General features: G+C 44.4%; 1 protein-coding gene across 1 annotated transcript; it reads right to left on the bottom strand.

Moving 5' to 3' along the window:
- Positions 1-429: 429 nt before the first annotated feature.
- Positions 430-11,401, bottom strand: LSM12 (LSM12 homolog). Its single transcript, XM_075351770.1, has 4 exons — positions 11,380-11,401; positions 11,072-11,228; positions 2,489-2,615; positions 430-1,167 (listed from the first exon to the last, which is right to left on the bottom strand). Exons 1-4 carry the CDS (start codon positions 11,399-11,401, stop codon positions 1,075-1,077), a joined length of 399 nt encoding a protein of 132 aa, XP_075207885.1. The 3' UTR covers positions 430-1,074.
- Between the last annotated feature and the right edge of the window lie 799 nt (positions 11,402-12,200).

Here is a 12,200-nt window from a genome sequence, read left to right as displayed (position 1 = left end):
CAGCAAGTGAGCTCTGACAGGAGAATTTATCCCTTATTTTCCTTTTTTCAGATGGTTCAGATGAACCCTCATGTAGTTGTGCAAGTTTGCTCTGCAATTTTGTGTACTCTTAAATGCTGAATGATGAAAGAGGCACGTGCATACCTTCTCCATTTTGGAGGAGACCTCATTCGAGACAGATATGGGTCCCAGCAAGTGGACAGAGTATATGAATATGCCATAGATATGAACACAAATAATTGTGAAACCTTTAAAACACAATCTATTCCATATTCCCAGCCAGACAGGCAAATAAAATTATGGGAGTGCATTCTACAACTAGAAGATGCCCAAAAAATAAAGCAAATGCATAGACCACCACAACACGTGCAGGACTCTAAAGGTCATCATTGTATTAACTAAGCACAAAAGGAAATGTTGCAGACAAGGTTTACTTTTGTTTTTCGCTTTTATTTTTTTTGAATTTTTTTTTTTGTTTGTTTTTTTGGATTTTTTTTGTTTTTCTTAAAGTTTTTGTTCTCCTTTTTACAGGCAATTTTATAACCCTCTTACAGCCATAGGGAGCTATGCCAAGCACCGCCTGGTCCCAGGGGCTGGAAAAGGGTTGAAGATTTCCCCCAGCAACATAACATAACAGAAACACAAATAAAGACAAAGTAAATATTACAAAAAAAAAAAAAAGTTGGAGAAAATAACACTGTTGTGGGAGAAATTCAACCTTGGGGAAAATCCTGAATTAGAGCCGGACTGGCAAATGGGAGGGGAAAAAAGAAAAAAAAAAAAAAAGAAAAGAAAAAAAAAATATAATAATGGGGTCCCCATGGGGTCCTTTATAGCTTTGCATCCCCTCAACCCCCTCTATACAAAATCCAGGATTAAAGTGGCCATTGTAGGAAGGGGTTAAGAGGGACTAGTCCGGAAATAAAAGCTACCCATACCACCCCGTTCCACCCCCCTACTTGCCCCGAACCCTATGACGGCCACCCCTTCCTCTTTAGCTCTTTGCACGGATCCCACCATAGTGGAATTAAGAGCAGGCAGCTCTGGGGCGGCCAGGCCGACGTGGCTGAGCACTCAGGAGGACGTGCTGGTTTCCTTCTGTGATGCTTGGATTGCATTTCTCTGCAGCCCCTTCTGACTTTCCAAGTCTCTAAAGTGTTTTTCAACCTAAAAGATTAGATTAAAATTAGAAAAGGATCTGCTAAACACATACCATTCTTCTCACATACAGTGTGTCCACTGCCATTACCTTGAGAACGGCGGCAGCTATAGGCATAGAAGTGGTGTCAAGGTATAGTAAAGTAGCCATGTGCTACGCAATGAAACCACCTATAGCGCCACCTGGTGGAAAACAACGGAGTTAGCATTTTTATCTGGAAAACGGAACGAGAGAGAAAAAAAAAAAAAAGTGAATTTCAAAGTTGTAGGGCATCAAATATGAATCGACATACAGAAATGCTATGATTAGAACGTGTAAAACTCACAAGGCTGCGGACGTGAAGCGATACCTCATGGAGACCTTCGTACAAGTCATCGGGTATGGCGGCTGCATGGAGTGGCCTCCACGCTCACCTGACCTGACCCCACTGGACTTCTTTCTGTGAGGTCACATCGAACAGCAGGGGTATGCGACCCCTCCACCAACATTGCAGGACCTACGACGACGTATCACAGATACTTGTGCAAACGTGTCACCTACCATATTGCACAACGTGCAGCAAGATACAGTATGCTGTCCAGGGTTCAGATGTGCATTGCAGCTGACGGTGGTCACTTTGAGCATCAAAGTTAAATGAGCGCCATTTGCGTGACCAGCATTCAATGTATTGGGGGGGGGGGGGGGGTGTCATGGTTTCATATCATAGCATTTCTGTATGCAAGGTGTCGATTCGTATTGAATTGATGATGCACTACAATTTTTTTATTCACTTTTTTCTCCATCTCGTTCCGTTTGAGACAAAATGCTAACTCCGTTGTTTTCCACCAGGTGGCACTATAGGTGGTTTCATTGCGTAGCGCATGGCTACTTTACTATACCTAGACACCACTTCTATGCCTATAGCTACCGCCGTTCTCAAGTTAGTGGCGGTGGACAGGATATGGGTGGACACATTGTATAATTGCATAAGTCTTTACATACAGCAGTTCATGACGAGGGTGTAAGGGCGCTGTGGTGTCCACCCAAGCAAGTACTGCTGTCCACTCATTCTGCCGATCCAACTACGTAGTCCCTACTACCAAGAACTGAAATTTAGCATTTGAGAATAGGCGCTGACTGCAGTTAGTACAGTAAATGGAGTCACACTTTTCAGCGCCATTCAAGGTTGACATCCAGCCACCATCAGATCTGATACATATGATCTATCCAATGGATAGGTGATCATCATGATTAGCCACGACAGTCTTTAGAATCTGAAAAGGTTGTTGAAAGACCAAGCAGCACATACAGAGTGATAAAGTGAGAGCTAATCTGAGAACAGTAACTTACTACTTTCCGAACATGGCTTAGTGCGCTGCCTTCTTTGCCTTTGCAGTTTTCCACTTGGTACGGTGGCGATATAACTACATCTTCCATAACTACTATATTTTTCTCTTGCCATTTACAGTCCTTTATCCTAAAGGGGAAAGGGAAAAAGGAAAAAAAAAAAAAACCACGACAATGGTCAATGCATGAAACACTAGAATACCATGTGTAAATAAGGACAAAAAGTGAAATGTCGCTTATGTCATTACAACTTACATTTGGCTGATTCCCTTCCTAACAGGAACCATACTGGTAGTAGAGCAGTGGTGCACAACAGTTTGGCCTACAGCCCCCAGCATCCACCTCCAGACAGCATCTCTGTCCAGATACTGCGGGGATGTCCATGCCTCAGTTGCCACTTAAAGGATGCAGCAATTTTCTCGTTTCAGCAAATAAATGGCAGCAAGCAGTATTCCTCAAAACCATAACATTTAATAGATGGATAAACTTCTTCCAGATCTTGTAATGACATATATAAACTGCTCATATATAATGTTGGGGTAGAACTACATCCATAATCCAAGAATGGACATATACACTAATTTTAATTTAAAATGCTGGCCATGTAATATAGTAGAGTAATCTCCAGAAGTAGTGAGTTCTCCATCAGGGCTATCCTCACCAGGATTGTGACCCATGGTTCAATACAGAAAGAGGTCATGTTGTAAGAGGTTGACAACCCCTTAGGGCTCATTCAGATGACTGTTCCGTCTGTACTGGTCAGTTCCTATCTTTTTGCGGACCTACTGACAGTACTATCTTTTCAATGTCTTGTGTAGGATCGGATGGCACACGATAGCACAGTGATGGCGAACCTATGGCACTCCAGCTGTTGCAAAACTACAATTCCCATCATGTCTTCACAGCCAAAGCTTTTGCTTTGAATGGCCAGGCATGATGGGAATTGTAGTTTTGCAACAGCTGGAGTGCCACAGGTTCGCCATCACTGCGATAGCACTTCCATGAGCCATCAGTTCCTACAAAAAAAAAAAAACAAAAAAAACACAGATCGGATGCCGTATGTCTGTTCCGTTATTATGGAACATGTCCTATTCTAATAACGGACCGTGACTCAAAACAAGTCATTCTGTTCATTGACTGGAACAGTGATTATAGATCATCGTGGGACTCCTAATTGGATTACGCGGCACCCAGATTTGATTTTCCTTTCCAATAAATTGGTGAAAGAGGGAATGTTTTGGGGAGTATTAAAAAAAAAAAAAAAAAGACAAATTTTTCTCATTACTGACTGGGTTTGTGATGTCTGGTATCTGATAGACACCGTGAGATCACTAACCCCAGGGCTTGATTCCAGGTGATATTACACAGCTGGTATCAGCCCCATATATTACCCCGTTTGCCATCACACCAGGGCATCGGATGAGATGGGGCAAAGCACCAGAATCGGCGTATCTAATGGATGCGCCACTTCTGGGGCGGCTGCGGCCTATTTTTAGGCTGGGGAGGTAAAGAACCGCGGACCTCCTAAGTCTGAGAATACCAGACCACAGCTGTCCGCTTTACCTTGGCTGGTGATGCAATTTGGGGGGGACCCCACGTTTGTTTTAAATTTATTTAATTTAAAATAACAGCGTGGGGTGCCCTCTGTTTTGGATTACCAGCCAAGGTGAAGCTGTCAGCTGTGGTCTGCAGGAGTCTGCTTTACCCGAGCTGGCTACAAAAAATAGGGGGGACCCCATGTCGTTTTTTTTAATCATTTATTTTTTTAAACTAAATACAAGGCCAAGCACCCTTTAACCCCTTCACGTCCGCGGGCAGTAAAATTACGTCCTATTTTAACGTGACTTAACGACCAGGGACGTAATTTTACGGCCTAAACTTCATTTGATTGCCGTGGCCATAGCAACGGCTTTCAAATGATGTCCCCTGCTGTTTCTTACAGCAGGGGACCTTTGCTTGACCCCAGGGGGGTGGCATCGCCAACCACCATCGACGATCAAGGTGAATGGCTGTTCAAATCTGAACCGCCAACCCCAACATTCGCACTGATTTCGGCAAAAATAATGCCCGAATTAGTGCGATACTATGAGATCCTGCTATGAGATGCCGTAGCAACTACAGCAGATCATAGGTGGATCTCAAACATGTCGCCCCCAGCCCCTGCAGCACTGATTGGAGCGATCGTGCAATGACACGCAATCGCTCCAATCAGTGTGCAGTGGGGGCGGTCTGATCTGCAGGTGGCCGCCCTCCCCAGGCCTGTGCTGGTCTGGGGAGCCTCCCCCAACATGTCTGCAGCGTGGAGTGGCTGGTACTTGTGGTACCACGCCACTACCGCCGCCGCTTTTGTCACCACTTCTGCACCTTCTCCACGTGAGTATTCCACTCCCCTTGCAGCCCGTGCGCGCTCCCGTTATGGCCCCTGCGCGCTCCCGTTATGGCCCCTGCCCCCCGCGGTCAGCCCCCCCACTCCTCGATCTGCCCCCCGACATCCCGATCTGCTCCCCCTGCGATCTGCCTGCCTCCTCTGTCATCTCTATTCTGCTTCCTTCCTTGCTTCTCCGGTATCCCCCCTCTGCTCTCCTGCGCCCCCCCCCCCCCCTCTGCTCTCCCCCCTCCCCTTGACGTCCACTTACCTGCCTTCACCGGCCCGATCACATCTGCCTCCATCTCTGGGTCCTTCTTCCTGGGTCTTCTGCTGATCTGTCCAACGTCCTGCCTGCTGCTCCTGTACAGATGTCTATCTCGCTTGCCTTCTGTTCCTCCTGCTACTCCTCTGGGTACTGTGAGTATAACTTTTTTTTTTATCCTGTCCATTTTTACACCTCATCTGTCCGTGCGTCCCGCCGAGCACTGATCAAGGATGCAAATAACGGATCTGCATCCGTGGTCAATTTTTGGCGTGACTTTTCTGTCTTCGCGACGCTTTTTGTATCGTATCTGTCAGTGCGTCCCGCCGAGCGCTGATCAGGGATGCACATAACGGATCGGCATCCCTGCTCATTCTTTTTTTTCCGTATCACCGACGCTTTTTGTATCCCATCCGAATGTGCGTCCTGCAGCAGTCGATCAGTGCACCGCGTCTGTGCGTTTGAAAAGTCAAATGGCGTTCCTTCTCTTCTGAGCCCCACCATGCGCCCAAACAATTTATTTCCACCACATATGAGGTATCTGCGTACTCAGGAAAAATTGCACAATACATTTTATGGTGCAGTTTTTCCTGATACCGTTGTAAAAAAAAAAAAAAAAAAAGCTACCTGGTTGATGCAAAAATTGTGGTAAAAAAAAAAAGAAAAATTTCACGGTTCAACGTTAACTTCTGTGAAGCTCCTGGGGGTGCAAGGGGCTCACCAAACATCTAGATAATTTCCTTGAGGGGATGGGGTCACTTGTGAGGGAGCTCCACTGTTTAGGCACCATAGGGGGTCTCCAAACATGACATGGCGTCCGCAAATGATTCCAACCAAATTTGCTGTCAAATGGTGCGCTTTCTCTTCTGAGCCCTGCCATGCGCCCAAACAATTACTTTCCACCACATATGAGGTATCGTCGTACTCAGGAGAAATTGCACAATACGTTTTATGGTACATTTTTTCCTGATACCCTTGTGAAAAAAAAAAAAAGCTACGTGGTTCAAGTAACAGTTTTGTGGTGAACAAAAAAAAAAATTGTATTCATGGCTCAACATTATCAACTTGTGTGGAGCCCCTTGGGGCTCGCTAAACATCTAGATAAATTCCTTGAGGGGTCTAGTTCCAAAATGGGGTCACTTGTGGGGGAGCTCCATTGTTTAGGCACTTCAGGGGGGTCTCCAAATGCAACATTACGTCAGCTAATGATTCCAACCAATTTTGCTGTCAAATGGTGCTCTCTTCTGAGCCCCGCCATGCGCCCAAATAATTACTTTCCACCACATACGAGGTATCGTCTTACTCAGGAAAAAATGCACTATAAATTTCATGGTGCATTTTTTACTGATACCCTTGTGAAAAAAAAAGCTACCTAGTTGAAGCAACAGTTTAGTGATAATTTTATTTTTTTCTTTTCACGGCTCAACGTTATAAACTTCTGTGAAGCCCCCAGGTGTTCAAAGTGCTCACCAAACATCTAGAAAAATTATTTGAGGGCTCTAGTTTCCAAAATGAGGTCACATTTGGGGGAGCTCCATTGTTTAGGTACCTCAGGGGGGTCTTCAAACCCGACATGGCGTCCGCTAATGAGTGCAGCTTATTTTGCACTCAAAAATTCAAATAGCGTTCTTTGCCTTCCGAGTCCTCCCGTGTGCACAAACATTTGATTTCCACCACATATGAGGTATCTGCGTACTCAGGAGAAAATGCACAATACATTTTATGTTGCATTTTTTACTGATACCCTTGTGAAAAAAAAGCTACCTAGTTGAAGCAACAGTTTTGTGGTAAAAAAAATGTTTTCTTTTCACGGCTCAACGTTATAAACTTCTGTGAAGCCCCCAGGGGTTCAAAGTGCTCACCAAACATCTAGAAAAAATATTTGAGGGCTCTAGTTTCTAAAATGGGGTCAATTGTGGGGTAGCTCCATTGTTTAGGCACCTCAGGGGGTCTTCAAACCCGACATGGCGTCTGCTAATGAGTGCAGCTAATTTTGTATTCAAATGGCGCTCCTTCCCTTTCGAACTCTGCCGTACGCCCAAACAATTGATTTTTTACCACATATGGGGTATCAGCGTACTCAGGAGAAAATGCACAATAAATTGTAGAGTGCACTCTCTCTTTTCTGCCTTGTGAAAATTAAAATTTTATGGCTAAAGTAACATTTTTGTGTTAAAAAGTAAAATTTTCATTTTTTCCTTCCACATTGCTTTGGTTGCTGTGAAGCACCTAAAGGGTTAATAAACTTCTTGGATGTGGTTTTGAGCAGAGTGAGGGGTGCAGATTTTAGAATGGGGTCACTTTTGGCTATTTTCTGTCACCTCGGCCTCTCAAAGTCACCTCAAATGTGATGTGGTCCCTAAAAAAAAATTCTTTTGTAAATTTTGTTGGAAAAATGAGAAATTGCTGATTAACTTTGACCCCTTCTAACTTAAAAAAATTTTGTTTAGAAAATTGCGCTGATGCAAAGTAGACATGTGGGAAATGTTATTTAGTAACTAGTTTGTGTGACATATTTCTCAGATTTATAGGCATAAATTTTCAAAATTTGAAAATTGAGAAATTTTCAAAATTTTTGCAAAATTTCCTACATTTTCACAAATAAACGCAAAAAATATCAGCCTAAATTTACCACTGACATGAAGTACAATATGTCACAAAAAAAATCTCAGAATCGCCAGGATCCGTTGAAGCGTTCCAGAGAAGTGACACTGGTCAGAATTGCAAAAAATGGCCCGGTCATTAGGGTGTTTTAGTGGCCGGGGGTGAAGGGGTTAATGCCACAAATAAATATCTAGCTATATCTTTCTCATCTGCTATGCCTCCCTCCATATCTAGCAGTTTCCACTTTTTTGCGGTCCGCAAAACAAACGGACGGCACACGGATGACACGGCCCGTATACGGAACAGAAGTCACACGGTTGCATCCGTGAAAAAAACAGGACCCTAAGGCTATGTTCACACTAGAAAAATGATTTTTCTTAAGAAATTTCTTAAGAAATTTCTTAAGAGTGCACCTGTGTTAAAAAACGCACCAAAAACGCACCTGCGTTTTTGCCGCGTTTTCGGTGCGTTTTTGGTGCGTTTTAGGTCCGTTTTAGGTCCGTTTTTGGTGCGTTTTTACCGCTGGTTGCTCCCTGCGTTATTGTGCCAATTATCTATGGCAAAAAACGCAGTTAGCTGCAGAAAAGAAGTGACATGCTCATTCTTTTTCTTAAGAAAATCTACTGAAAGAATTTTCTTAAGAAAAAAACGCAGTGTGTGCACAGCTAATTTTTTTTGCCATAGGTTTTGCTGGGGAATGTCTGCAGAAAGGTTACAAGAATTTCTCAAGAAATTTCTGCAGCAAAAACGGACCAAAAACGGACCAAAAACGCAGGTAAAAAACGCAGTGTGTGAACACAGCCTAAAAACGGGACAGTTGTGTGAACGTAGCCTTAAGGTGACGATCACTCCGTGATTCATTGCAGATTCTCCATCCAAATTTGTGGGCATCTGGTAATTATTCAAGAGTTTGTGACTGAATATGGATTCAATTCCATCCTGCCACAATCTCCCCTTCACCCAACTGCTGGGACACTCAATGATTGCAATACTGCAGCTCTGCAGAAAAGCATCTGAATGGAGCGCATAATGCCACTCGATTAATTGTCTATGGGAATGTGGTGGGGAGACCTGAGGGCTGCAGTGGGCCATCTCAAGCAGTTTCATAGCCAATGAAGCATAGGAGTGAATCTACTAGACATAGTGGAGTGCAGTACTCCATTAGGCTGCTTTCACACTACGTTTTGGTTTTTTTTTTTTTTTTTTTTAACATGCGTCCTGAACGTTTTAACGCAAAAACGGATCCAGTACAAATGCGTTTTCATTTCAATGCATTTGCAATGGACTCACGTCAACATGCGTTCACCTGCGTTATAGTGAAGATCCAGCGACTTGCAGTTTAACTTTTTTCAAAAACGCTACTTGTAGTGTTTTTGAGCTGCGTCCAAATACTGCAAATTGCTGGATCCTGACTATACTACACACAAACGCATGTGAACGCTGGCATGCTGATAGACAGGATCCTGCTTGCTCTACTGAGCATGCCCAGAAACCAGCCTGGCGTGATCAGTCTCTCTCTCTCCCCCTCCCTCTCTCTCGCCTGAGAGCTGCGGAGGCTCGTGACCAAGGTAAACATCGGGTAACTTGCTTGGATACCCGATGTTTACCTTTGTTACGTGTGCAGGGAGCCCGGCTCCTAGCAGCTGCAGACGCTCGTAACCAATGTAAATATCGGGTATCCAAGCAAGTTACCCGATGTTTACCTTGGTTACAAGCCTCCGCAGCTGTCAGATGCCAGCTCCCAGTCTGTCACGTTCAGTTCCCCTCATTCCCGATCACATGACTCCAATGCCCGCCCATAAACTTCAAGTGTCAGGATTCTGCAAAATAACACATACGTTTGCGTGCGTTTTTCTTTGTAAAAACAGGATTCGCTTTTATAGCAAAAAAAAAAAAAACGTTCATGACGCATGTTATAAAAACGTAGTGTGAAAGCAGCCTTACTCTGCCCACATTCATTGTATTGGGACTGCAGAGGTGAACACGCTCAACATCCACTATTCAGCAAGGATCCTGGCAGTTGAACCCCCAGAAAAGTTATCACTCATCCTAGTAATAACATATGCAAAGCCATCAGCCCCCGAAAGACATTGTATTATGTAATGACTGACACTGCTCATCACACAGCTCCGCAGTCAGATCAGAGATAATAGTACAGCAGAAGTGAACGGCCTCATTACAAACATATGTGCAAGAGCGATTGTCCTCGCAGTTCAGCTTCCATCTCACAGGCAGCCAGTGTGGGGGGGAGGGGGCAGTACAGCTGCAGATGTTTGTAGTGAGACCAGGTTTAAAAGGGGTATTCCCATCTCCAAGATCCTATCCTAATATGTAGTAGGTGCAATAATAATATTAGCACATACCTCCAAACAGAAAAGTAGTATAGCCCTCCTGATTCACTATGTCGCTTATCTCATGTGCAGCGCTGTAGTACTATGGTTACGACCACGCATATAGTGACAGTTGCTCAGAAGACCCCTTTAACTCCGCAGACATCAATGTGTCATTGTATTCAGCTTGCCATGACCGGCATGTCCATATAAACAGCTTAGGAGGGTTGATGCTGCTGACAGATTCCCTTTAGGCTCCCTTCACACGCACGTGAAAAAAAACTAACAGTTTTTTCACGGACGTATTAAAAAGGGTGGTTTGCTACCCGTGTGCCGTATTTGTGACATGTGTGTTCTCCGTGTGTTATATGTAATAACACGGAGAACAGAAAGCCCCGCCTTACCTGATTCTTCCGGAGCTGTCTGTGGTGCTGAATGACAGTGTCCGGCACAGGCCACGCTCCGCTGACGCTGCTTCCGGCCTCCAGTGAAAAAGAAGCGTTGTTCAAATTCACTGGGGGTCGGATGCAGGTGACAGCCGCGGCAGAGACTGTAGGTATGGTGGAGGAGAGTATGTGGGTTTTTTTAAAATTTTACAATGACACGTGTCTTTCTCCGGCGCGTGTCATTGGGACTGCATCCACACTACATCCGTGTGGTACGGGTGCGGGCCGCATGACACCCGTGCTGCCGGAGAAAAACGGACATGCCGCCGTATGGCGCACACGGGCTCATGTCTGCTCCACACGGAGGCACAGGCCAATGTCTGAACACGTGTGTGCACATAAACCCATTGATTTTAATGGGTATACGTGTGCCAGTGTCTCCGGTATATGCGGGAACGGACCTAGCACATACCGGAGGCACGTGCGTGTGAAGGGGGCCTTAAAGTTTAGTGCATTGGATTACTACAACGATTGACAGCGGTAAAGCAGAATAATGAGGGAGGTCTGACTTCTCGCTGGTCCCTACTATACATTGGAACTAGTTTTTAGAAATTCCCTAATATGCCTGCAACTTACGTCTTATGAATGGTTTGGAATAGCTGCTGTCCATCCACAGAGACCCCAGCGCTGATGGCATAGGCTTGGCTCATCTTCTCTTCCTTCTCCAATCGAGCTCTGCTTGCCAGCTGCACAAAAGAAATACAATGACATGGCTCATGAGTTTGGATGGCTGCTATTAGTTTACATCAACATTCACAGATGGCACGACTTCTGAGGATCGCGTCACCTGCACTTTGCTACAAGCACCACTGCATGGTACATGGCTATACAATCATATCTATATACTGAATCTCATTGGTACAGCCTCAGGATTTTGGCAATACATGATTTAAAGCTTTCCTCCATATTTACCACCACAGAATCTGCCCAACATAAAACTGCAAGAAATACAATCTTCTAATTACCATTAGGCTATGTCCGCACGTTGCTTTTTACCTGCTTTTTCAACTGCAGCGTTTAATGCCAAAATGGTTGTGTTCTGCTATTCAAGCAAAGTCTATGGGAATTTGGTTTTCTTGTCCGCACTATGCAGTTCAAAATGCTGCCTTTTTGTTGCAGAACTTTGGTCAAAAACTCAACTTTCCAGTGCAAAACCCAAATGGCAAAAACAATTGACAGCTATAGCTGCACAGATGGAGGGAAAACAAGCAGGTGGGAACGTGCACATGAATGATTAGCCCCAACGTGAGGCACCGAGCGCCTGCACTGATAGAGGCCCTTTCACAAAAGAAAGTATAGCGATTCTGTAACTAGGTCAAAAAGTGATCAGTTTCTGCTCTTTTATTCTCATTGCTACTGAGCCTCCAGACTTTTTTTTTTTTTTTTTTTTTTAAACCGTCCTCCATACCATTCTACAGATATGGGCCTTTTCCTTTAGTGCTAATTTAGATAGTCCCTTGCTCACAGGGTAATGCAGTACATAATACGGCTAAGGCTGCTTTCACACTACGTTTTTTTAACATCCGTCTTTAACATTTTTTTAGCGCAAAAACGCATCGAGTGCAAATGCGTTTTCATTTCAATGCATTTGCAATGGACTCGCATCAATATGCGTTCACCTGCGTTTGCGTGCGTTATAGTGAGGATTCAGCGACTTGCAGTTTTTTAACTTATTTCAAAAACGCTACTTGTAGCGTTTTGAGCT

Source organism: Anomaloglossus baeobatrachus, chromosome 5 (genome assembly GCF_048569485.1).
Source record: "Anomaloglossus baeobatrachus isolate aAnoBae1 chromosome 5, aAnoBae1.hap1, whole genome shotgun sequence".
NCBI lineage: Eukaryota > Metazoa > Chordata > Amphibia > Anura > Aromobatidae > Anomaloglossus > Anomaloglossus baeobatrachus.
The sequence above is the reverse complement of the archived record's forward strand: the minus strand, read 5'-3'. Positions and strand labels throughout refer to the sequence as shown.